Genomic DNA, 26,051 nt, shown 5'->3' with positions numbered 1-26,051 from the left:
ACAAACGTAAGACGGTATCTTGTATGTGCAACACTCTGTTGACATTCCATCTTAGTCAGAAATAGCTCAATTATAGATTTGAGTGTGAAAGGAAAGGGACCATTGTGTCATATACATGTTTATGTGTGTGTGTGTGTGTGTGTGTGCACGTGCACATTTTAGCTAAAAGCAACACATTATGGTTTATGCGTGTAAGGGATTACAAGGTTTATCTTTGTGTTCTGTCATTGAAAGGGTGTTTCTGAGGCCAGCCTCTGAGTACCCACATGTGCCGTGGATATCGGGTACCAGTCAGATCTGTGTGGGATGGGGTTCCTTTCTTTCTCACCTGTGCACCATCTGTCCCCAGTGCCGGGTGACTTAGCAGCTGTCTGATGACTATCCACATGTGGGAGGGGATGTGGGCTGGCCTTCCCAGGGGTGTTTGCACGCCATATTGCCCGCCCCCCTTCACACTCACCTGGCCAGCAATGTAGATGGGAAGGAAGATCCAGGCTAGCATCAGCACAGAAAACAAGCCCTGCCCAAAAAAATACAAACAGAGCTGCTTTGCCCACACGATGGAGCCATTCCCCTGTGCCTTGAGTTGGTCTAGCCTGTGCTCCATCCTTGCTAAGTGGTTCACTTTCCCTGATCTTTATATCTCCATGTTTAAAATGATGAGAGACTAACAGCATAGGGCAGGAGGTCTCAGCTTCTTGGAGGCTGAGATGGGGTCATTTGAGCCAAGGAGTTTGAGACTAGTCTGAGCAACATAGGGAGACCCTCAAAACAAAATGAAACAAAAGCTCCATAATATGAGGAGAGAGAGAGAGAGAGAGAGAGAGAGAGAGAGAGAGAGAGAGAGAGGAGGAGGAGGAGGATTAAGTAGGAGAAAGGAAAAATGAGAATGAAGAAAGACTTGGGGACGTCTAATTCTGTCTTCTCTTTGGTCCATTCTGCATCTACTCCTCTCTTCCCCTGCAGTGGTGGACTATACCAACAGGGAGCTGAGGATATTAGGAGAGTTACCAAAGGTCTCAAGAGCCATCTCTTATAGGTTAGACACAAGAGGACCTCACTAGATTGCTTCAGGAGAATCAATCAGCCCAATGATAGTGAATAAGCAATTAATCCATGCCAGCCTTGCCTCTGCACCCTTCACAATTAGGAGTTTAATCAATCCTCACACATGGGTGTTACATGGCAGGGACCATGATTACCCCCTAATGTACACAGGAGGTCCAGAAAAAGTCAAGGAACTTGACCAAGTTCACGCTGCTTGTAAGCATGAATGTCAAGGCCACCTGGTTCTAGCCTGTAGGTTCTAGCCTGAGAGTGTGTGTGACATCGGTGTCTGTGCCTGATATAGGGCAAGCACTTTAAAAGTGTTCATGAGTATGAATGACACAAACACCCACAGAATGCTTGCTATGGAGAAGAATGCATCTCTGTGTGTCTAGGGGCATGAAGGACACACATCACTGAACATTCTATTTCAGTAATGGCCAACAGATGCTCAAAATATACAGCCATGTCTTCTGTCACCTGCCACCTGCCATTTTCTACCTATACAAGGAAGCATCCTGAGCCCTCACCCTCGTGATTTTGAGGGCTGGGGTCCTGTGAGTCCCCACCAAGCAGATACAGGGAGACCCAAATAAATTTTGTTGGCTAGGAGCACCTTTGAAGCCTGTTTGCTTAACTAAAACTGCATTTCACTTTTAAAGTGCCAAGCATTCCCACACCTCCCAAGAGGTTCTATTGCAGAACAAAGGGGAGATGTCATAAATTCCCTTTTTTCTGATATATTAACTGATTTTAGCTCTCAGTTGACCTCCTCCCTTACCACTCCCCTTTTGGGTTGTAAAAGAAAGCCTGACTGTCACTGCCTGAGGAAAACTCTTGTCTGCTTCTATGACTCTGTAAAAATTCAAGCCTGGTGACCTTGCTTTAGCTAGAACACTGCTATTGCATGGCAAAACTCACATTAAGTTCATAGGCGGCGACAGAAATGCCCACAGCAGCACCGGACCCTGCTAGGCCAATGAAGTGTCCGCTTCCAACATTGCTGGCGAACAAGGATGCACCCACCTGTAGGGAAATGAATGGGAAGGGTCCTGGAACTGGGCCTGGGAAATTGTCCCTAGTCCCAGTTTGGACCACTCTTCAAAGGGACCAAGACAAGTGAGGAAATAGAGAATGTGGGACCATTCTACCCTACATGCCGTATTTGTGCAGTACACAGCCTGAACAACTGTCTGTAGCGTCAGTGGTGGACAAGATTACAGATAAATACTTCATGATGCAAACCAGCTCTGGTTTCCAACTCAACTGCTGCAAGCCACAGGAAAATGTGATGGAGTTCAGCTATGCTCACAAAAGCTACTACTTGGAAAGGTCAAGGATTCTTCAGAAGATCAAGCCATAGCTTAAGAAGTCTTGGTGATATTTTAGCTTTTGTATATATATATATATATATATATATATATATATATATATATATATATATATACACATATATATGTATATATATATATACATATATATATATATATATATATATACATATATATATATATATATATATATATATTAACCAATTCCTGCAATGATTTTCTTGTATGCTATGTATGCTTCCAAGAACTTCTAACAGCATATTTTACCTGAAATACCTACCAAACATCCAAGGCCAAACGATCTCCTGAATTAAGGTCAATTAAGCTCAGACCCTCCTTTCTTATACAGCCTTAGTGGTATTTATACTAATGCTAAACGACTCCTAACATTTACCTAACCACCTCTAGGAGTGTAGTTTGAGCACATAAATTCCCTTTTTCTGATATATTAACTGATTTTAGCTCTCAGTTGACCTCCTCCCTTACCACTCTCCTTTTGGGTTGTAAAAGAAAGCCTGACTGTCACTGCTATTGCTTGGGTGTATAACTGCAAACCTCAGAGACTGAGGGAGGATTTTGACTGGAGAACTGGATGGAGAACTAGAAGAATGAGATGGAAGATGAGGAAGAGCCAGATGGGGACAAATGAGATGGGTAAGAACGAGATGGGAAAGACCAAGCTGGGACAGGACCAAGATGGGACTGAACTAAGACGAGAGAATTAAGATAGAACTTAGAGGGGACAGCAGATAAATGTAGAGAGAAATCAGGGAAGAAGGGAGCCAGGCATGAGAACAGAACTGAAGCTGTGTAGATAGAATTTTATCCCAGAGGAATAAAGTAGACAGACTAAGAGCTCGGTGTACTTAGATTCTTTTCCTGAAAATAATTCACGCCGTTTGTAGCTTCTCTTCTGGGTCCCTGGGAAGAAGATTATTAAGGCTGGACCATAATAATTTTTGAGACTCAACAAAATGTGTGTGTGTGTGTGTGTGTGTGTGTGTGTGTGTGTGTGTGTGTGTGTGTGTGTGTGTGTGTGCTTGACAGACAATGTCTGTAGATCCACTTTAAAAGGAATAGCTAATTGGACTGTTGTATTTGTTATCTGTGCCTTCAACAACCACTCGGTCCCAGGAATGGTCTCATCTTTTCATTCAGACTTTAGCAGCTCAGCATGTACTCCCCAGGGCAAGTGCTGAGCATGACATCAAGGCCTGAGCCCAAGCAGTACAGCAGTCTACCCTAGCTGTGGTGACTGGTACAGTGATGAACCTGAGATGCAGTCAGAGACAAAACATTTTCCAGGGATACTGCCAGGGAAGCAGATGCTCTTCCCATGCTAGCCGGGAACTGGAGTCTGGTGTGCCATTTTCCCTCTTGTCGCCATGAAGTTGAAGGTGTTGGGCCGTTGAGACCTTACAGGAGAGAAGCCCAGGCACATAGTGACAGGGAAGTTGACAGATGACGGATGGACTGATGGATGGATAGATGCATGACAGATGGAGTGTCGATAGACAAAGGTAGGTGACAGATCAACAGATGGCGGAGGGATATTTTAAGAAACTAGGTCATCAGGTCTTAGTAACATTAATAAACTGGGCCTCTGTAATCATCCTGTAAATGAGATGACAGATTCTTTTTGTGTAAATAAATTTGAATTGCAGCAAGGCTTTCTTTTGTGCTCACTCCAACTCAAAGACAACATGGAGCAAACGATGTCAGAGCTCGAAGAGCCTCTGAGAAATGACGTAATAACGTTTTGTTTGTTTGTTTTTGTTTTTCGCAGTGCTGGAGTGGGAACCAAAGCCTTGTGCTTACTAGGCACCATCTACCACAGAATTCTATCCCAGCCTGAGAAGTGGTGGGCTGAACCAGAGACTACTTACCGGCCACCACACCATGTCACCTCCAGCCAGGAAGTAGCCTTTCACTGTGTCTCGCTTGGTCCTCACTGTGGACTGCAAGGGAGAAGAAGAGGCTGGTGAGGAGAACGCCAGTGCTCAGGCATCTGAAGAGGGCAGAGGCTGTGAACCGGGAGACCTCATTTGTCTGACTGAAACTTTGATGTGAACATCTTTAAAGCAGACCTCTTCTCTGGCCAGTCCCTGTCTGTCCCCACTTCACAGGTTTGAGATAACCCACATGGTCCTCTAGACATCTGATCTGCAGCTTGGTGGCTTGCTAATGGCCGCTCATAATGGATTCATTGTTTTCAATGTTCTAGAAACTGTTTCTATGAGATATTTCACAAGCACCAGCTCAGATGCATTTAAAATAATTACATTTTAAATTAATTAATTAACAACTGTACTTTAAAATTAGTTTTTAAAAATAATTTATTTATTTTTATTTTATGTGCATTGGTATTTTGCCTGAATGTACATATGTGTGAGGGTGTCAGATTTTGGAGTTATAGACAGTTGTTAGCTGCCATGTGGGTGCTGGGAATTGAACCCAAGTCCTCTGGAAGAGCAGTCGGTGTTCTTAACCACTGAGCCATCTCTCTAGCTCTTAAAATTACAGTTTATAATTACTTTTTTTTTTTTTTTTTAATTTTGAGACGAGTTCACAATGTAGCTCTGGTTGGCCTGGAACTCACTATGTAGACCAGGCTGGCCTAACTCAGAGGTCTGGCTGCCAAGATTCCAGGCATGTACTATACACAGTCAACAACAGCAGCTTCTTTTAACCCCCACCCACCCCTATGAGGTTGCTGTTAGGGGGCTGGTATCACAGTTGAAGAGACCGAGACTCAAGCCCCCATCTATCCATGCTGCTGAGACAAAGTACCCAGAGATAGGGATCTGTAAACATCAGAATGTCTCTCTCACAGTTCTGGAGAGCTGGAGGTCAAAGGTCAAGGTGCCAGCAGGTTTGACCTGTGGAGAGGGCCTGTCCCTCTAGAGACAGCCTCCTCTGTGTGCTCCCTCATGTGATGGGAGGGAGAGGCACAGAGAAGACTGGCTAGTACCCTATCCCTTTTCTAAGGCTTCCACCCTCCTGACAACCACTTCCTGAAGGCTCTGCTTCTCACTGCCGCTACACAGAGATTAAATTCCAACATGAGGGGCTCGTGTAGCCTAGGCTTGGCGTCAAACTCCTATGTAGCTGAAGGTGACCTTGAACTCCTAGTCCTCCTGCTTGCATGAAAAAGTGTCAGCATTATACTTGTGCATCACTGTGCCCAGTTTATGCTGCACTGGGGACAGAACCTAGGGCCTCATGCATGCTGTGTAAACACTCCACCAACTGAGCTAGCCCATAAGTAGTTAATTATTTATTTATTTATTCAAGACAGGGTTTCTCTGTGTAGCTTTACCCTGTCCTGGATCTCATTCTGTAGACCAGGCTGACCTCGAACTCACAGAGATCCACCTGCCTCTGCCTCCCGAGTGCTGGGATTAAAGGCATGCACCACCACCACCCAGCAAGTAGTTATTTTTTATTCAAAATTTAAATTACAGCTATTACTGTATTAATTTGTGGTTGTGTATGTGTGTGTATGAATGTGCACACTAAAGTTTGCTCTAGCTGGGCATGGTATTACACACCTGTGATCCCAGCATTTGAGAGGCTGAGACAGGAGGATCACAGATTTGAAGCTAGAGTGGGCTACATAGAAAGACCTTCTCTCCAAACTATGTGGAGAGCCTGGAGTACATGCTCTGATTTGCTTTTAAACCTGGATGAATAGCGTATATACACACACACACACACACACACACACACACACACACACACACATATGTATGAGAGTTAGGCTTTAAAATAAAGGAAATGTGGATTCTAGCTTCAAGTCCCATAATTTAGTAACAGATTAAAGAATCTAATTTCTTTGTGTCTAGGTTGCCTTTGTCTGTAAAGTGGGTACAAGATCTTCCTTGAGGGACTGGAGAGATGGCTAAGTGGATAAAAGTGCATACAGCTCTTGCAGAAGACCAGGGTTCAGTTCCCAGCACCCATATCATGTGGCCCACAACCATGTGTGTAACTCCAGTTCAGGAGACCCACACTCTCTTCTGACTTCTGTTAGTACACACACACACACACACACACACACACACACACACACACACAGAGAGAGAGAGAGAGAGAGAGAGAGAGAGAGAGAGAGAGAGAGAGAGAGAGAAATACTGCTTTTTAAAAAGAGATCTTCCTTGCAAATTACATGGAATAACGTAAGTGAACATGCATTGACTTATTGTCCAACACAGTCAACACACAGTGGCATTTAAGAAAAAAAAAAAAATCCAGGGTCTCCTCTATTCTAGCCAAGTGCTCTACCACTGACATGTACTCCAGGCTCTCCACATAGTTGGGTTTTTTGTTTTGTTTTGTTTTGTTTTGTTTTTTTGAGACAGGGTTTCACTGTGTATCCATGACTGGTCTGGAACTTGCTATGTAGGCCCGTCTGGCCTTGAATTCACAGAGATCACTTGCCTCCACATATTTTAAGTCCTAATTGCTATAGTTCATTTCTTCCTCTCTTGGTATCTTGTTTCCCCAAAGGATAGGGTTTAGTCTGGGGTTTTGACCAGAGATTCCCTCCTTGCTCCATCTCTCACCTCAACTCCTGGCTTACCCATAATCCAACAGCCAGGACAAAGAGGAAGTACAGAACCAAGACAGCAATGTCCCCAGGCTCCAGGCTCTTCTGGGGGAAAGCCTCCAGGGCACCAGACTGTGGAGGTTGAGGGCTGAGGGTGCCGCTCTCCATGGTGCTGAATGAACTTCCCAGTCCTGGGGAGAGCAGAGCAAAGTTAATCCAGATCCCAGAACCTCTTTCCTCACTCCATCGAGGCTTTCCCCGATGGAGCAGCAGCAACAACAACAAAGACCTGCCTGGATGAAGGTGTGATGGAGACAGCTTCAGGAAGTCAAGTCCAGCCCTCCGACCATGACCCTCTTACCACCCTTCCATTCTCTCGTCCACCCACCCAGAAAATACATAGAAGGCGCTCACATCACTGTAATTGATTTGTTGGCCTTTATTTTAATAATTCAACTACTTGTTCATCAAAATATAAAGAAGAAACAATTGGAAGAGTGCAGACAACACAGGGCATGTTAGTAATCCCAGCACTCTGGAGGCTGAGGTGGAAGGATTACTGAATGTGAGGCTAACCTGGGCTACATAGCAAGATGCTGTCAAAAAGAGAATAGGGTCCATAAAGTTCCAGCACACTTTCTGTCCCAGTCTGATTTCTGTTGCTATGGCAAACACCATAACCAAAGGCAACTTGGAAAAGAGTTTATTTCGTCTTACAGGCCAAGGAAAGAAAAGCCAGGAGCTCAACACCGGAACTGAAGTAGAGACCAGGAGTAACACTGCTTACTGGCTTGCTTGCCCCCAGGCTCATGTTGAGCTACCTTTCTTATAAGCCCAGACCTACCTCCCAGGGGACTGCCCACAGTAGACTGGGTCTTCCACAGCAGTCAGCAATTAAGAAAATATCTCGCAGACATGACCACAGGCTAATCCGATGGAGGTTAATTCCTCAGTTGAAATTCCATCTTTCTAGGTATCTTAGTTTGCTTCTGTAGCTCTAATAAATACCATGACCAAATGCGACTTGGTAAGGGAAGGGTTGATTTGGCTTACACTCCCATGTTACAGCCCATCATTGAAGTCAGGACAGGAGCTCATGAAAGGACCTGGAGGCAGGAGCTGTTACAGAGGCTATAGAGGAGTGCTGCTTACTGCCTTGCTCAGCCTGCTTTCTTATACTACCCAGGACCGCTTACCTAGGGGTGGCACTGCCCATAGTGATCTGGACCTTTCCATGTCAATCAGGAAAATATCCCACAGACTTGCTCCCAGGTCAATCTAATGAAGGCAATTCCTCAACTGAAAGTCTCTCTTCCTAGATGTGTCTGTGTATTGAATTGACAAAAAGAAGGAGGAGGAGGAGGTGGCGGCTAGAGAGATGGCTAAGAGGTTAAAAACACTGGTTGTTCTACTAGCGGTCCTGAGTTCAATTCCCAGCAACCACATGGTGGCTCACAACCATCTATAATTCGATCTGGTGCCCTCTTTTGGCCTGCAGGCATGTATGTAGGCAGAACACTGCACTGTATACATAGTAAAAAAAAAAAAAAAAAAAAGATTTATTTATAGAAGAAGGAGAAGGAGAAGGAGAAGGAGAAGAAGAAGACACTAGTTGTCACATTCTTCTACTTAGTAAGCACATGGCTCAGAGGAAGAGTAAAGTGTGGGAGGAGTCTCGCTCTAACACTGCATCCGCCCATTAATTACAGATAGTTAATATACACCCATACAGCACCTGCTGCCTACTTGGACTCCCTCTGTTTTCTACCCTTCAAAGTGGACACTTTTGTTATCATCCTTATTATTGTAGAAGGAATTAGAAATGTTAATTAGCTTGTCCAGGTAACTCAGCTCAGGTCGAAGGGTCAGGATTTGAACCTGAATAACCTTGCTCCAGAATCCATGCTTTGAACTACTTTTAGAAACCATTTATCACTGGCAATTGGTGGCGCATGCCTTTAATCCCAGCACTCGGCAAGCAGAGGCAGGTGGGTCTCTGTGAATTCAAGGCCAGCCTGGTCTACAGAGAGAGTGCCAGACAGGTACCAAAACTACACAGAGAAACCCTGTCTGGAAAAACCAAAAAAAGAAAAAAAGAAACCATTTCTCTAGAGATTACACTTCCATGGACCATGGACATTTTAAGAGAGTCCTGTGACAGGCAGAATAAAATAGCCCCAAAGGTATGTATATCTAATCTTCAAAACCTGTGATCATGTGGTGTTCACAGAAAGAAGTAAGACTGCTAGCCAGCTGACCTTAAAATAGGCTAGAGCAAGGCTCAGCCGGGAGCATCCAATGCAATTACAAATGACACCGGATCAGAAGGGCCAGAGAGGTGGCAGCGTTAGAAGGATCCAGCTCGGCATTGCTGGCTTTGAACAGGGAATGGCGGTGTCCTGAACCAAGGAATGCAAGCAGCCTCTAGAAGCTGACAAAACAAATGAACAGACTGATCCAGGACCTCCAGAAAGAATTCCGCTCCGCTGAGGCTTGTGTGTGGTAGAGGATACGCAAGCCATGCTGTGTGTGCCTGTGTGATTGGTAGGTATGCAAGCTGTGGATGTGACTGGATGTGGGCCACTGCACAGGTCTGTGGGGGTATGCAGAGGTCAACACCAGGCATCTTCATTTTCCTGCTCTCTGTCCTATTTTTTGAGATAAGGTCTCTCATTGAACCTGGAGCTCATCCAGTGCCTAGACTGGCTGCCCAGAGAGCGCCAGGGATCTGTCTGTCTCTGTCCTTCTCAGAGCTGGGATTACAGGCATGCACCACCCAGCTGTGCAGGGGTTCCAGGGATCCGAACTTGGGTCCTCATGCTTGCACAACGAACACTTTACCCATTGAACTATCTCCCCAGCCATTTGCTGACACCCAGATTTGAGCTCAGTAAGACCCATTTAGCACTTGGAACTCCAGAACTCAAGATAATAAGAGTGTATTGTTTTAGCCACCAAGCCTGGGATAATTGGCCACAGCAATGATGAGAAACTAGCAAAATCCCTTAGGTGGTTCTGACTGGGGCATGGGCATGGTTATGCTATTCCCTGTCAGCTGTGGAGTCAGGAATGGTCAGCCCCCATCATCAGTAGTGCGCAGCCCAAGGCTGGGACAAAGGCCCCAGAGACAGTATACTCTGTGATGGTCTATGTGGTACAAATGCAGAGACTCTGACAAACCAGACCTTTAAAGATCAAGCTCTTGAGGCCGGATGGTCATGGTGCACGCCTGTAATCCCAGCACTCGGGAGGCAGAGCCAGGTGGATCTCTGTGAGTTCGAGGCCAGCCTGGGCTACCAAGTGAGTTCCAGGAAAGGTGCAAAGCTACACAGGGAAACCCTGTCTTGAAAAACCAAAAAATAAAAAATAAAAAGATCAATCTCTTGAGGGGCAGTGTTAGCACACATGTTTAATTCCAGCACTCAGGCAGCACAAGCAGGTGGATTTCTGTGCGTTTGAGGCCAACTTGGTCTACAGAGTGAGTTCCAGGACAGCTGGGGCTACACAGAGAAGCCTTATCTAGTGACAGATCTTGTCATCTTGGTGGGAGGCAGAGACAGGAGATATCTCCAGGGATAGCTTGCCAGTCAGGCTAGCCTAATTGGTGAGCCATGGGTCCCAGGGAGACACCATCTCAAAAAAGCAAGGTGGATGGTTATTGAGGAAAGACTTCTATAGCTGATCCAAATTGACTTACAGCCAGGACCATGTAGAGAAATGCTGTCTCAGAATAAAATAACAACAAAACAAAACAAGTACACAAGTGTCTTCCATAAATTGGAGAAGGTTCTAGATAGTGCAAGCATCTCTTTTGCCCCAACGACTGTCTGGGATGTCCGGAAACTTTAGCTATGAAGTAGTTCTGCACATGCCAACATGTGTTGCATCTGGTCTCTACATACTAGGTGTTAGGATTCTGCCACTCCTCCAGCTATATGACTGAACACGCGCAGTTCAGTAGCTAAGCAAGGGGTCTTGCATCATCAGTGCACTGCATGATTATGCAATCTGTGCATCGCATGCTTGGGGAAATTCTTAAAAAGCTGGTCACAGACTCTCCCTTCTCTTTTACTCTCTCCTCCTCCCCCCTCTATCTCTTCTCCTCACATGTCTTCCGAAGTCCTGGTCACTCTCTTCTGTCCCCCCCCCACACACCTTAATAATAAAGCTCTGATACTGGGTTTTGTCATGCCTTGCGACCTTTCTCTCATGGTAATAAGTGTTGCATTTAAAACCAATACCAAGTGTCCAGTGGTACAAATGGTCACAATCAAAATGCTCTCATGTCCTGAAAGACCGATATCTCTAGTGCACACCTTTGCTCCAGGCTAAAGAATGTCAAAGAATTTTTAATAGAAAAGTGGAGGGCCTGGGAATGTGGCTCAGTGGTGGAACACTTACCCAGTGTGCCCGAGACTCTGGGTTCCATTCCCAGCACTACAGTATAATTGTGATGGTGATAATAAGGAAATAATGTGAGCAGTTGAGAGTGAAGAGATAGGCTCAAGTGGCAGCCCAAGGTGGGCAGGAAGGTGAGTGTGAAGGTCATGGCTCTGCCTGGGAGGTGCACAGAGTGGGTTAGAAGGCTGGTTGGTCTGTTATTGCAGCCAAAACAAAGCACCTTAGCCTGAACACATTTTTAAAGGTTTATTTTATGTGTACATGCTGTGCCTGAGTGTATGATTATGCACCATGTGCATGCAGGTGTCTGCAGAGCCAGAAGGAGGTGTCAGATCCGTTGGAACAAGAGTTACAGGTGGTGGTGAGCTGCTTGATATGGGTGTTCGGAACTGAACTCAGGTCCTTTGCAAGATAACAACAGAATCATCAGCCCCTGGAAATATTTATCACTAGCATGACTCTGTTGACCACAGTTCTAGAGGCCCAGAAGCCCACAATCAAGGTGATGACAGATTTGCTATCTGGCAAAGGCTGATCCTCATTAAACGATGCTTTTTCTGCATCCTCCCAGGGTGGAAGGAGCAAGCAGCCTCCAGAAAACTTCTCTTATAAGGGAACTAGCCCCGTTTATGAGGGTTTTGCTATATGATCTAAGCATCTCTCAATGGCCCCACCTCTTAACACTATTGCACTGGGGTTTGTGTTGTGACCTATGGACTCTTTTTTTTTTTTTTTTTTTTGGTTTTTCTGTGTAACAGCCTTGGCTGTCCTGGAACTCTAGACCAGGCAGGCCTCAAACTCACAGAGATCCCCCTGCCTCTGCCTCCCAAGTGCAGGGATTAAAGGCCTGTGCCGCCATCACCCATCATGACCTATGGACTCTTAGGGAGACACACATTCCAACCACAGCACAGGTAGAGCAGTAGAAGAATTATTTGGAATTTGCTGATAAGACTTGTTAAGTGGGACGGGGAGACTCATCCTGCTTCTGCTAGGAGCTGTACAGAGTCCAGGGCCTGGTTACCTGAGCAGGGTACACCTGGTGCATAGAGCTGGTTTTCTCTTTCTCAGTGCTATTGACTTTTGGGGTGGTTGGTTTGTTCTGCTTAGACTTTTAGAAAGGGTCTAAGCATCTCAGCAGGTGTTCTTGGTCCTTAGAGCTGGCTTTCTCTTTCCCAATGCTGTTCACTTTTTGAGTGGTTGGTTTGTTTTGCTTGGACTTTTAGAATGGAGCCTGCTATATAGTACAGGCTAAATCATGGAGCCCAGGTTGGCTCTAAACCTGCTGTGATCCTGCATCAGCAGGCCTAGTTTGCTATTGACATGTTATGCTGGTTTGTTTATGTGTTGTCTATGTCTGCATCACACCTGTGTGTACTGGTACGTGTGTCTATGTATGTGTAGAGTTACAGGCCTTTGTAGGAATGACTTGTCACAAGGGTGCGGGAATCCAAACTCTGATCCTCATGATTGTTCAGCAGGCACTCTTAACTGCTGAGCCATCTCTCCAGACCTAATTAACTTTTTTTTTTTTTTTTTTTAACAGAATGGGCATCACTATGACATTCTCACCCATATATACATTGTTGTACCTTGTTCATATCACCTGGCCACCCTCACCCCTCATACTGGCTTCCTTCTTTCCCACAACTTTCCCCTTTCCTGTCATATATAAAATCTTGATTCCACATGAAAGAAAACCTGTGACATTTTGTCTTTTCTCCCTCGTTACTCTCTTTTTTTTCCTTCCCCACCTCTTTGACTTCCTCTTCCCTCTCACAGTCCCCCCTCTTCTATGTTCATGTCACATTAATACTTATGAAGTTTGGGTTCTGTGTGTGTGAGAAAATGTGCAATGACCACCCTCTGAGTCTGGCCCATTTTGCTTAACATGATGATTTCCAATTCCATCCATTGTCCTGCAAACCTTATTGTTTCGTTCTTCTTATGGCTAAGTAAAATGCTGCTTCCTCTTTTTCATGATTTATTTATGCATCTATGTCTGTGTGGCTTTGTGTGAGCATGTGCACATGAGTGCAGGACCTCAGAGGCTAGGATAGGGAGTCAAATCCTGGAGCTGAGGTTACAGGTTACAGTTGTGATAACATGGTGCTGTGAACCAAACACAGAACCTATGGAAGTACAAGCTCATGCTTGCTCACTCATCTCTCCAGCCCCCAAATTCCATTGTCTTTACATCTTCCTCTGTTGATGGACATCTAGGCTGGCTCCTGTGGTGGCTTTTGAAAACAATAAGTGCAGCATGCTTGTGAATCTGTGGCATGCTGACTTTGAGCCTTGGCGTATATGCCAGGGATGGAGCACATGGTAGTTCTGCTTTCTTTTCTTTTTTTGGTTTTTCGAGACAGAGTTTCTCTGTGTAGCCTGGCTGTCCTGGAACTCACTCTATAGACCAGACTGGCCTCGAACTACTTTTCATTTTTTGAGGAACCATCTTGCTGATACCCAAAGTGGCTGCCCCAGTTTGCACTGCCACCAACAGCGATCTGAGTTCCTCTTTGGAGCATCCCGCCAGCATTTGTGGGTGCTTGTTTTATTTGTTGGGGGCCATTTGGACAGGTGAGATGGAATCTCAAATGAGTTTTGGTTTTTATTTCCTTCTAGTTGAAGGATGTTGACCACTTATTCAAATATTTATTGGTCATTTATATTTCTGTTTTAGAGAACTGTCCAGTCAGCTCATTTTGCCTGTTCATTGGTTGGCTGATGGTGGCAATTTGGTGTTTAATTTTTGTAGCTCTTTATATATTCTGGATATTAATCCCCTGCCATTTTCTTCCCATTCTCTTGGCTGTCTCTTCTCTCTAGTGGTTTTCTTTGCTTTGCAGAAGCTTTTTAATTCCACACTGTCCCACTCATTGACTCCTATTGTACATCCTGCATGGTGGGAGTGCTTTTGAAAAGGCCTTGCCTGCTCCTACCTCTTGGGATGTTTTGCTCCAGGAGGTTCAGAGCTTCATGCCTTACATTCAGGTCTTTGACCATTTTTTAACCTGTATAGAAGGGTCCCAAAACAGCTTGACCACACAGCTGCCCTGAGGGGCTTTGAGGCCCAGACACAGCTTCCTGCAGGCAACAACTGGATCAAGAAAGAGCCATAAACTGACCCCACCAAATGGGACCTGCATCTAAGAGGAAATACCTGACATTCCAAACATTCCCTATACCCTATGTGATAAAAACCCCACCCTGCCTGGGCTCTGGGCTCTCTGCTCTCACCCCTGCGTCAGATAGACAGAGAGACCAAGCTCAGAGATTGAAGATAATAAAGGCTCTTGGCTTTTACATGCGGGATTTGGTCTCTGTAGTGGTCTTTTGGGGGTCTCGGAGATTTGGGTATAACAATTTTTGTCTAAGGTAAGAGATAGGGATCTTGTCTGACCAGGAAGTCATTTTGGATGTCATGGGCATTATGGGGTGCTCAGCAGCATCTCTGATCTGTATCCCCTACATGCCCGGAGCATCCTCCAAGTTGTGAGAGCCAAAATGGTCCCTCAATTACAGGCTCTTTTTTGAGAACCTGCCATGGGCTGCATGGTGACTATTGCTTCTTGACAAAGTTCCAGCATTTCCACATTGCAGACCACACTTCTCCAGCACCTTTTTAACTTTCATTTTTAATGATTTTCAATATTAATGCCTTTCCCTTTGGGAAATTTTGTGTGAGCGTTGGTAAAGGAGAAAACTGTGTACAATGATAACTTCTCTAAACAAAAAGATTCTTTGGAAAAATCCCCGCCACCATGGAACCAGGAAATCCATTGTGCCCTCCTAATTACACCAGGAAGAGGAAAGTTAGAGATTTACTAGACACACCTGACCCCAACGATAAAATGCCTGCAATTCAGATCCTGAGCCCGAGGCCATTAAGGGCAAGAGTTCAGGTAATAAGTGTGGAGAAATCATAATGTGCACCAGTATAATGGGAAAAGAGTAAGACATCAGGACCTTCCCTTTTGGGAGCCTGTGAGGGGAACAGGCCCATATAGTAAGACTAAGAAATTTAATATATTGTCTGTTCCCCAGTCCTTTTCCCATGGTCAGGCATTTCCAAAAGGGCTTCCATTCTTTTGGGGTTTGAGGAAAGTTCCTGCTTGATTAAGCAGTGGTTCTCCTTATCTCTAGCAAAAGGAACTTGTGGCCCTTCCATTAACATACTTCTGGTGCCTGTTGTCAGGGTCAATGCTAGATTCTTCAACCCCTGACCTCAAACCACACACCAGCTCACATGCCCCTTGTCTCCCATTTAATCCTCTAGGTGCAACAGTATAAAAAGTGTAGTCTTTTTTTTCTGTTGGTCTTTTCTGTGTCAAACACACAGATTGCAAGCCCAGCACCACTTAGAGATCTTTGGCAACAGTTAACTCTGCAGTTCTCACACGATTGAGCCTGTATGATAATGAGTATTCAGAGACGGGTAATACCTGGGGGGCACTTACCAACCTAAGAGCCTCTGTGTGGTCTGGGCAGGTGTCTCTATGACAGGTAAGGTGACCTGCTGATGTCCCACGCAACCTAAGTCAGAAGCTCATTTTTTTAGTAAAAGGGGGGACCTGTAGGTCCCTGGCCCCGGTTTTGGGTAACTGTTGCCTTGCTTGCTGACCTTGACCTTGATATCCTCCATATGCTAATTCCCTGCAAGATTCCACCCTACTGAATGCTTAAGGGAAGTTCCTTGTCTGTTCATCCTGCATATTGGGCATTAACAGCTTAGATGCAAGATTGTAAAACGTGGAAGCAAACTTCTGCCCTCCAGGGTTCTCCCATTGTGCTGTAAGCCTGTATTTAAGACCTCCTCGCTCTTCAATAAATAGCATTCAGCATTCAAAAAAAGGAAAGAAAGAAATTGAAGACAGCGATGTTCTAAAACAGGAAGTGGTGATGATGTCATGGGCCTATGAGGATGCTGGACTAAAGTCTCGAATTGTGCAAACAGGAAAATTGTATACTATGTGAATTATCTGTCAATAAAGATCTTATATAAAAAAAAGAGCGTAGTCTTTTTTCAACTAAACACTGCTGGCAGCCATCCCAATTCACCTTCAAATCATGTCGTGCGCGCCCCCCCTGCCAACTTCACACATCCTCTTTGGGACCTGAACCCCTAACTCCCTTACTCCCCACGACACATCCCAGGTCTCCTGCAAGAACCCATATGGGAGATGCTGCCTCCAGGATCCTCCAGGCCCTGCAAGGCCCCCTCAGCCAGCCCAGGCTGTCTCTCCCTAGGCAGGACCTTGCTTTTAGTCATGATGCAGTGATGCTCCCAGCTTTTCAGACCTAGGACAGGAGGCCCTCCCCAAGGAAGAGAAGACAAGAGCAAGGAGGAAAGGAAGAAAGGCCATTGGAAAGATGGGCTCTGTGTCCTAACACAGAAGGAAGGAGCAGGCAAACGCCCATCCAGTTCTGCCTTCGCCTAAGGCCCATCGAGGTCAGGGATTTACCATCCCTGGCTCCTGTCGAATGGGACGATGATACCTAAGCTGTGGCATTAAGAGAAGCAGAGACAAGGTTCGGTTCAGAGTGCAGGGGTGGGGCTTTGTAGGTTCCAGCTCTGAAAGTGGGGGGAGGCTCGGGAGGCGGGAGCTCCATGGGCTTTGGGCGCTATCTCAAGGGTCAAAATCCCACTGTCCTTAAAGGTGAGGAAGTTGTGGGTCCTAAAGATGTAACATCCTGTCTGAAGTCACACAGCCGCTGCTTCAGAAACAGGGAACTCTGGGGTAAGCATAGGATGCAACTTCAGGTAGGGATAGTTGCTGTTCCTGGGATAGGGGTAGATGGATCTAGAACACCGAAGGTCTGGAAATGAAGGGAAAGCAGGAAGGGAGGAGGGACAGCAGCCTTCTGCTCCAAGTCCTCAGAGCCATCGTGTCCCCAGCCCCACCCCCAGGCCCCTTCCTGCCCATTGCCTACCAGGCACTGAGGGGGCCTGCAGATAAACAAGTCTTTCATCACTGCAGGGGAGGCTGGCACAGCTTCTAAGTAATTCAGAGACCTTGGAGCTGGGAGACTGCATCTTCATGGTGGGGACAGGAGATGGACCACAGATGCTGGGAACCCGGGCCTGCAGCTTCCCCGCACCTTCCCTGACATTCAACACACGGTACCGCTGCGACCTCACTGTGACTAGCACAGGTGCAACGCATGTCGCACACTGTGTCCTCATTTCATCCTCCTGGTCACACCTTCAGCTCATGGGTGAGAGACAAGACATCAAGACGCCAAAGTGAGCTGGCTCAGACCCTGGATGTGCCATAGTCAGAGCCATAGGTGCTACTGGAATGTGGACAGAAGGTCATTGTGTCTCCATGCAGCTGTCTGTCTTGCCCCCCACCCCTGCCTCATCTTACTTCCCTTTAGCTCTGCTCTTTTCCCACAAAAACTCATTAGGTGCCATTGAGTGTCTTATTTGCACCAGGACTTGGACTCAGTAAGGTAATTGTTAGGCACCAGCCATGTGGCAGGCTCCATGTTATGCCCTGGACATGCAGTAAGACATTTATAGTGTTTTATCTACTTTATTTTACGTTGGGTGCGTGTATGTGCATATGTGTACCATGTATGTTCATGAGGTCAGAAGGGAGTGCTAGACCCTCTGGCACCAGGGTTATAGGCTGTTATGAGCCACTGTGTGGTACCAGGAACCAAATCCAAGTCCTCTGGAAGAGCAGAAAGGCCTCTTAACCACTGAGCCATCTCTCCAGCCCCTCAGTAAGACATTTAGTGGGTACCAGCTATGTGCCAGGCTCTGTGCTAGGCCCTGGAAGTTCAATGAAACATTCATTAGATATCATCTGTGTGCCAGGCTCTCCATAGTGAGCTCTATCAGACTTTGGGGCTCAGTGGGGCAAGTATTTATTAGGTACCAGCTGTGTGCCAAGCTCTGGACACCTAGGGAGGCAGCCTTGCTTCCATTCCCATGGGTTTTCACCCCAGGCCCTGGCCATGCTGTGGTTACCCAGAACCACTAACTAAGCAAAATGACCTCCATCCAGCTCCTTTTGCACAGAGCACCATGGTTATTTGATCCCAGCCTGCCTTAGAGGCCAAGTGATGGGTAGGCCCTGAGGTCCGCTTCTCAGAGCCCCTGCCAGCTCCCTTCCTGAGGGGTGGGGTGAGGGCAGCGAGTCCTGACAAAGGCTTTCTTTGCTAGCAGAACAGGCTGCCCTTGAGGTTGCCTAGTGGCCAGAGCACAAAAGGAAGCTCAGTTGAACAGGGACAGCTCCCCTTCCCTTCTGCCCTTTTACTCAATGCTTGTGCTATGGGAGATGTGAAAATTTTCCACAGCGCGCAAGGGCAAACAGAAGCAAACCAGGAAAGTAGGCTAACAGGTCAGGGCCACAGGTAGCCAACTGTATTCGCTCGGTTCCTTGTCTCATCCTGGCCCCTCTGTGTGCCTGCTGACCAGGGTCACCTTTTTTATAATTTATGTGTGTTTCAAACTTTTCACAATGGGTGAAAACGAAGTGTTACCCATGTCCCAGGGCTCGCAGTTTAATGCCTTCCTTCTGTGTTAGAGACACTCCTGACATGAAGTGTCAAGCTTGATACTTCTACCAAGATACTGCCAAGTTTCCCAGAAAGAAAGAAAAAAAACACATGATGGGAGGCAGGAAGTGGTTCCCTTGCACCAAGGGGGAAAAAAAAACAACTACCATTTAATTACAAATTTTAACCGTGGGCAAAAGACTCCCTGGGAAATAGATGCATCATTGTAAACCAACTGTGCAGACTTCAGAACCTCGGAGCCCTGGCTCAAATCTCAGCTCTGCTTCCTCTAGCTGAGATCTAGAACAAGAAGCTCTCCAAAGCTGTTTCCCCATCTACAACATGAGATCAACTGTCAGGTGTCCATCACGGTAAACAAGTGAGCTATGCCACATAGTTTGGAACAGGATGTTTGATATGTTCACATTCTTCAAATACACGCAGTGGGGGCAGAAAGGAGAGTGTGAACTTTGTGGTCAGGGAGACTTGGCTGCTTACGGAGTGAATCTCATTTGCAACTCAGCATCATAAGGTCAGGCCCCTGATTAACCCCACTGAACAAGAAAGTCGAGGCCTGAGCCGAGCCCATGCCACTGGTAAATGACTGAACTAGGCTCCAGACTGGGTTCAACTCCTCAGCCCCTAATCACTCTAAGGCAGGAACCCTTGGCAGGAGAGTGCCAGATGTGACACCAAGCCTTGATCTGGAGTCGCTCACAACCTCCTCCTTCCTCACTGCTGTGGAAGAACCTGTCACTTCAAAGCCACAAGCTGGCCTGGTCTAGGGCAGTTGGTGGTAGACCAGCCTAGCTAGGGAGAGAGAGGCCATTGCAAAGCCAAGAAGACTGAGAAGGCCTAGGGCTGATGCAAGAAGGTGCTCACTGCCCTCTTTAGCTTCTGGCCTCCTGATGCTTGGCATAGGACTGTGGAAAGGGCTGATGGGTAGACTCTGAGACTTTGGGCTGGCTTATCCCAGCCCATTAGGAAAAACCACAGTTCTGGTGGTGGGGGGAGAATTTCTAAGCATGGCAGAGCAAGGCAGTTTTCCCTAATAGGCCACAGAGGGTAACAAATGGGAGTGTAGGGAACTAGACGAGTCTTCCCATCCATCTCTCCCATTCGGGAATGGCCCTGTCCTGAAATACCAGAGTGGAAGTCACAAGATCGTCTATTTAGTCCAGGCATGTTCATTCAAATGGCACCATGACATTTCACACACATGCCTACAGATATCCAAAGTTAGCATGTACAGGCCAAAGACCAGACTCTTCATCAGGAATGCTAGTGCCTCTACTGCTTTGGCCATGTCACTAACCACTCACACCCAAAGCCCAAAGCATCCTAAGTCCTTAAGTCCATCCATGGATCCAGCCATCCACCAGTCTGTTCAGCCATCCTTCATGATTCTACCCCCCCTCAAGAATCTATCTGTCCATCCATCCATCCACCACCCATCCATCCACCACCCATCCATCCATCCATCCATCCACCCATCCATCCATCCATCCATCCATCCATCCATCCACCCATTCACCCACCACCCATCCATCTACCACCCATCCATCCATCCATCCATCCATCCATCCATCCATCCATCCACCCATTCACCCATCCATTCACCCATCCACTCATCCACCCACCCATCCGTATATCCATTCATCCATCTGTACATCCATTTATCCAACAAGTGACATACGAGCATCTTGGTGTGCCAAGCACTGTGCCTAAGAACCAAAGATGTCATGGCATACAAACATTGATCAAACAATTTATGTCCTTCTCAACTTCCTGAATCTATCCATCTCTAGTTCTATTCTCTTCTCCTTCTAAAACATACCTTGAACCTGTTCATTTCCCTTAAATTGCCAACATCCTGCCACCTTCACCTGTGTCCAGGCCACAGTAAGGAGTTATGCTCTTCCTACCCACTGCTAATTTAGATTCCTTTAACCTCTCCCTTCTATGGAAGCCAAAGAGTATTTGAACACAAATCCCATCACTTGCTTGCTTCTGTCTGTTCCTTGCAAGCTGTCTCTGACCTCAGGGTCTTTGGCTCCCATTCACTCTGTCTGATATACTTTCCCCCAGTGTCACAAAACCCTCCTCATTACTTAGATGCCAACTGACATACATCCCATCTGCCGTTTCCTGGCCTCAGCTTAAGCCAGGCCCCCAAGTCATTTCCTTTCACATGAAATGTGATTTACTCTGTGGTTTAATGAAGCCTGGCACACGGTTTGTAGAACTCTCCTGTAACTATTCATCTCACAGTACTGTAAGCACCCGGAAAACAGAGGCGATTTGTCTGTCTCATCTCGTGCCCCCGAAGCAGACACTCCATAAACTCCAGTCTTGTAAACAAATATCCCACTAAGGGCAGCATTTCTCAGAGTCAGAGGCTCACAGTCGCCTTTCAACCATTCCCCAGAACTGACCAGCTCATAGCCACAGGGGGCTGGGTCTCAGCTTTGCCCTAGGCTCTGTCACCTTGAGGCAAGTTGTTCAGTGGCCTTAGGGCATGTCTGTGTACCCACCCTCCCTGGCAGCTGTGCTATTGGAAGAGACTCCAGAAGTGCAGGTGGGCCATGGCGTTGCCTTGCTCATTTCCAGGAGTAATGCATCCTTCCAGCTTCCTGTGGCTGCTGCAGCTGCTTTCCCTTTCCTTAGCTCTGTGAAGCCTGCTCGGCCACACCTGGGGGCTGGGCCAGGCTGACCTCCAAATCCTCATTTGACAGATAAGGAGCCCGGGGCTCCCATCCCCCAGTGTCCCTGAACTTGATAAGGTAGAAGAACTGAGACGCTCTGGCCTACGCTGTCAGCTGCTGACACCCCCAAACTACCCTCTGTAGGCCAAGAGGAAATGAACTTTCTCTGATTCCCATGAAGTTCACAGATGGGATCTCTGTCAGGAGTGGTTGTCCAGTCCTCAGACCCGAAGGGCTTCCCAGCTTGGAGAGTGGGCGTCTTGGGGAGGAGGGATCTTACCTTCTTCTGGGTGCAGACTCTACCACCCTAAGTTCTCAGGGACTGTGAGGAGGGACACCCCTGGGATTTCCTGTCCTTTGCGGCAGAGGATAGCGGTGGTTCTGTCTCCCTGCTGAGAAAGTTCCACACAGGTCAAACTCCAAACTCCAGCCTCGGCTGCAGCAGCAGTTTAAAGGAAGCCTGGATGATCTCCCCAGAACCCTTGAACTCTGAGCAGGCCCCTGTGAGGAAAGGGGCCTGCCCTGCTCTCACTGGGCCTTGGCCAGTGCCCTCACCTGGCAGGGGGCCCATGGCCTGGAGAGGCAGGGGAGACTAAAGCCTGGGCACTGGGCTGCCTTACTCACCCACTCTCCCGCCTCCCCTCCACTCCGGGAGTAGGCAGCCTTAGGACAGCTGGAGGAGCAGGGGGAGAAGGGGGGTGCAGGAGACAAAAGGGACATGCCCAGAAGGACTTTTCCAGCTCCAACCACTGACAGTAGCAGCCAATGCAGCAGTAACTGCGCTTTTCCCTCTCTTCAGACCAAAGCAGGGCAGGCCCATGGCATCTGGGCAAACCGTCAGGAGGTACTGAGCCACGCACAGAGCTCACACGCAGGCAGTACTCCAGGGCAGTCAGGGGAAGAGCTGCAAGGCTTCCAGCTGCTCAGGGCTGCAAACATTTTCATTTAATTACCAGCATTTGCAGACTGCTGTGCTAAATCTTCACTGTCCTGTTACCGGATTAAAAACCACCTAGGAGACACCTGCCTGGAGGTGTGTCTGCCTGGAGGTTTCCAGAGAGGTGTAACCTGGGAAATGGACCCTGAAGGTGGGTAGCACCCTCCTATGGGATGGCTTAAAAAGAAAGCAGGAGAGGAAGGCTGTGCAAGCACAGAGACCTGAGTTTGGATCCCCAGCTTCCATGTAAAGAACTGGGCGTCACATGCACGTCTATAATCCCAGACCTAGGAGGTGGAGACAAGCGGACCCCAGGGCTCACTGGCCAGCCTGTCTACCAATCAGTGAGCTTCAGGTTCAGTGACTCTGTCTCAAAAATGAGGTGGCAGAAGGATGTAGTGGCACACGCTTTTAATCCCAACACCGGGGAGGCAGCGACAGGCAGATCTCTGTGAGTTTGAATCCAGCCTCTTCTAGAGTAAGTTGCAGGACAGCCTACATAGTGAGACCCTATTTTGAAAAACCATCATCATCATCATCTTCAAATGATAGAGGAAGGTACCTGACTTCAACCTCTGGCTTCCATACATGTACAGGGGTGAGTACACCCACACACATTGCACAACACACACATTGCACAACACACACACACACATACGTGTACGTACGCACACATGCACACAAAGTGAGCTGAGCCTTCTCTGCCTCCTGACCATGGTTGCCACACAATAAGGGCCTCATGCTGCTGCTGCTTTGTAGCTAGATCCACGTCATCACCACAGCTTAATTTGCTTTTGCCAGGTACGTTTGGCACAGCGCCCCAAAAACGTAGCTTTGAGATTCCAGCCTGAATTTCCCGCATTTCTAGAATAATACAAATCGCTGGCCACAGCAGGCATACCTCACAAGACAGTCACAGCTGGAGCAGCTGTGGCTACATTCTCTCTGTAGCCCTAAGGCAAGAGAAACGCAAGCTTGTGTCTGTCTGCACCAGGTTCTGTCTAAGTGCTTGGTGTGTGTGGACATTTCTAATAGACGTTTGCAGCTGGACAGAGGGGACCTGGCACTATGCGCTGGTCCTGAGGGCAGAGACCAATGAGAAAGATTGAAAGAGAGAAAAGAGCAGCTGAGACTGGAGGTCAGGGACCTGTGATTGGTGGCGGGACCTGGACACAGCACCAGGGACAGAAGTGAGTTGTTGTGGATGACACATGGCAGCCCCAGTCCGGTCCTAATTTCTTTGATCACATCTTGTAAAGGGAAGGGAGGTTCTGAGAACTTTCAGGGAAAGCCTGTTTATCTAGCAAAGCAGGACACGGGGAGCTGCCGCCCCGCTGCAGAGCCTGTATCCCGTGGGAGGGACAGCCAAGCCTCAAAGGTATCACCATTTAGGAACCTTTTAGGAATGTTCTACAAAGCTCATGATTGTCACATGTGAGGGCCAGAGGTGTCCTGTTCGGCTACGGCCGTCACCTCTGACAGTTGCTCTGACTGCCAGACTTCACTGCCTTTCCCCAGTATAATAAAGAATAGGTTAGAATGACGTGGTAGCCATTTGAGAGAACTATTGGGGTTTGCAATACACACACACACACACACACACACACACACACACACACACACACACACTTCTGTGGCTTTTCTTTTATTAATTTTTATTCACTTTATATCTTTTAGTTAATAGCTTTCACTGAGGCATTTTCGTGTGTGTACTCCGTGCTTTCATTCACCAACCCCCCTCATCTTCCCTGGTCTCCATTCCCCCATTTCACACATGTTCCCTTCCCTACATGCCCCACATGCTTTCTTCCATTCTGAAAGTTAAGACAGCATACAAAGCGATGGGCTTCACAATGGCATTTCCTTACCTGCGGCACTGTACTCATCCAAGTCATCATGCCTCCCTCTAGCTGGTTCTTTTCCTTCTCGCAAATCTGTAACGTGTGACCTCTTGCCCACTCTTCCGTCCCTCCACCTCCCTCAAAGAACTCTTCTCAAGAGTCCCCCTTTCCAGTCTCTAGACCCCCCACATATGTAAGTTTAAGCCCATGTTCCACACGCGAGAAGAAACCAGTGTGTGCGGTACCTGCCTTCCTTTGCCTCCATCACCCGCTCTTGCTCCTCCCTCTCACCCCTCTGAAGAATGAATGTGTCCATCCCCCCAGATGGCCCCTTCTACTTCCCTGTCATATACAAAGATACATGCATACACATATATAATCTGAATTCCACTTATGAGAGAAAACCTGGCTGTTTGTATTTCCGAGTCTGGCTCATTGTACTTAACATAATGTCCAGGTATGTTACCTACAGAACTGTCCAGATGTCCCTCACGGGTGAACGTATCTCCCGTGATACAGCTGTTCCACTCCGAGATGCCCCTCAAGAGAAATGAAAACCAGCCTCCTGCAAACACACACACACAGCAGTCCTGGGACAGGAGAGCAGGTAAGGGCTCACCTTTCCAAACAGCTACATAGGGGATCCAACTGGGCTGGGCAGAGCCCATGGCAGAACACTTGCCTAGCATGTGCCAGGCCCTGCATTCCATCCCTAGCACAGAAAAAAAAAAAACAACAACAAACCAGGAACAAGCCAATGCAGACTCACAATGTCTGCAGTGAGTTTCAAAAATGAAAGAGCACATACCTGATACCCCAGTGACAGAAAGCCCAAAAGCAGGAAAGACCGCACTATAGTGTGGGATGGGAAGAGGGGTAAATATATATAAATATAAATACTATAGATAGATAGATAGATAGATAGATAGATAGATAGATAGATAGATGGGGAGAGAGGGAGAGAGAGAGACAGAGAGATTATGAAATGACTTACAGGCTGTAGTCCTGCACAACAATGGCTGGTTGTGAATGGAAAGTCCAAGAATCTAGTAGCTGCTCAGCCCCACGAGGCTGGGTGTCTCAGCTGGATAGGCTGTGCTGACAAGGTGAGGGCAAACAGGCAAAGAACAAGCCCTTCCTTCTTCCATTGTCCTTCTATAGGATTCCAGAAGAAGGCGTGACCCAGATTAAAAGTGTGCCTTCCTGCCTCAAGGTCTGGATCAAAAGCATGTTGTCTTCTTGCCTCAAGATTCAGATCAAGCCAAGCGGTGGTGGCGCACACCTTTAATCCCAGCACTCGGGAGGCAGAGGCAGGCGGATCTCTGTGAGTTTGAGGCCAGCCTGGGCTACAGAGTGAGTTGCAGGACAGGCTCCAAAGCTACACAGAGAAACTCTGTCTTGAAAAACAAAAACAAACAAACAAACCAAAAGATTCAGATTAAAAAATGTGCTGTCCTCTTGCGGGCCGCAAGAGTATATCATAGAGATTCAACTGTGTATTAAAGCTGAACTTTGACGGGCCAAGGGTCTGTCAAAAGACAAAGCCATTTATTATGAATATTTGGTGTTACCCAACCTTTAATATTCCAGCTGTCTTCTGCTGTGAAATCCTTGTGTGCCCAGACCAATTGGTAAGCAATTCAGCTCCCCAGACCTGCTGTACCTACTAAGATACTAACTGCCCTGCTGAGTTTAGGAGACAAGCTGGTGGGAGACGCATAGTTTGTTTCC

The 26,051-nt window shown here is 47.1% G+C and overlaps 1 protein-coding gene across 6 annotated transcripts in view; it reads right to left on the bottom strand.

Annotated features, from left to right (window-relative positions):
* The window catches only part of Slc5a11 (solute carrier family 5 member 11), a 52,291-nt gene extending 30,087 nt beyond the window's left edge, over positions 1–22,204 (bottom strand). Inside the window, exons 1-6 of one of the 6 annotated variants that reach the window (XM_036173802.1) lie at positions 22,167–22,204; positions 21,823–21,934; positions 6,961–7,118; positions 4,265–4,336; positions 1,969–2,073; positions 461–520 (exon numbers count right to left, since the gene is read on the bottom strand). In XM_036173802.1, the coding sequence (XP_036029695.1) occupies positions 461–520; positions 1,969–2,073; positions 4,265–4,336; positions 6,961–7,095 (372 nt within the window). In that variant the 5' untranslated portion in view covers positions 7,096–7,118; positions 21,823–21,934; positions 22,167–22,204. Of the gene's footprint in view, positions 1–460; positions 521–1,968; positions 2,074–4,264; positions 4,337–6,943; positions 7,119–21,822 lie in introns of those variants that run through there. The other 5 variants (XM_036173810.1, XM_036173824.1, XM_036173816.1 and 2 more) reach the window with 5 other exon arrangements.
* Between the last annotated feature and the right edge of the window lie 3,847 nt (positions 22,205–26,051).

Source organism: Onychomys torridus, chromosome 1 (assembly GCF_903995425.1).
Source record: "Onychomys torridus chromosome 1, mOncTor1.1, whole genome shotgun sequence".
Classification (NCBI taxonomy): Eukaryota; Metazoa; Chordata; class Mammalia; order Rodentia; family Cricetidae; genus Onychomys; species Onychomys torridus.
This window is presented reverse-complemented; position numbering and strand designations above follow the sequence as displayed.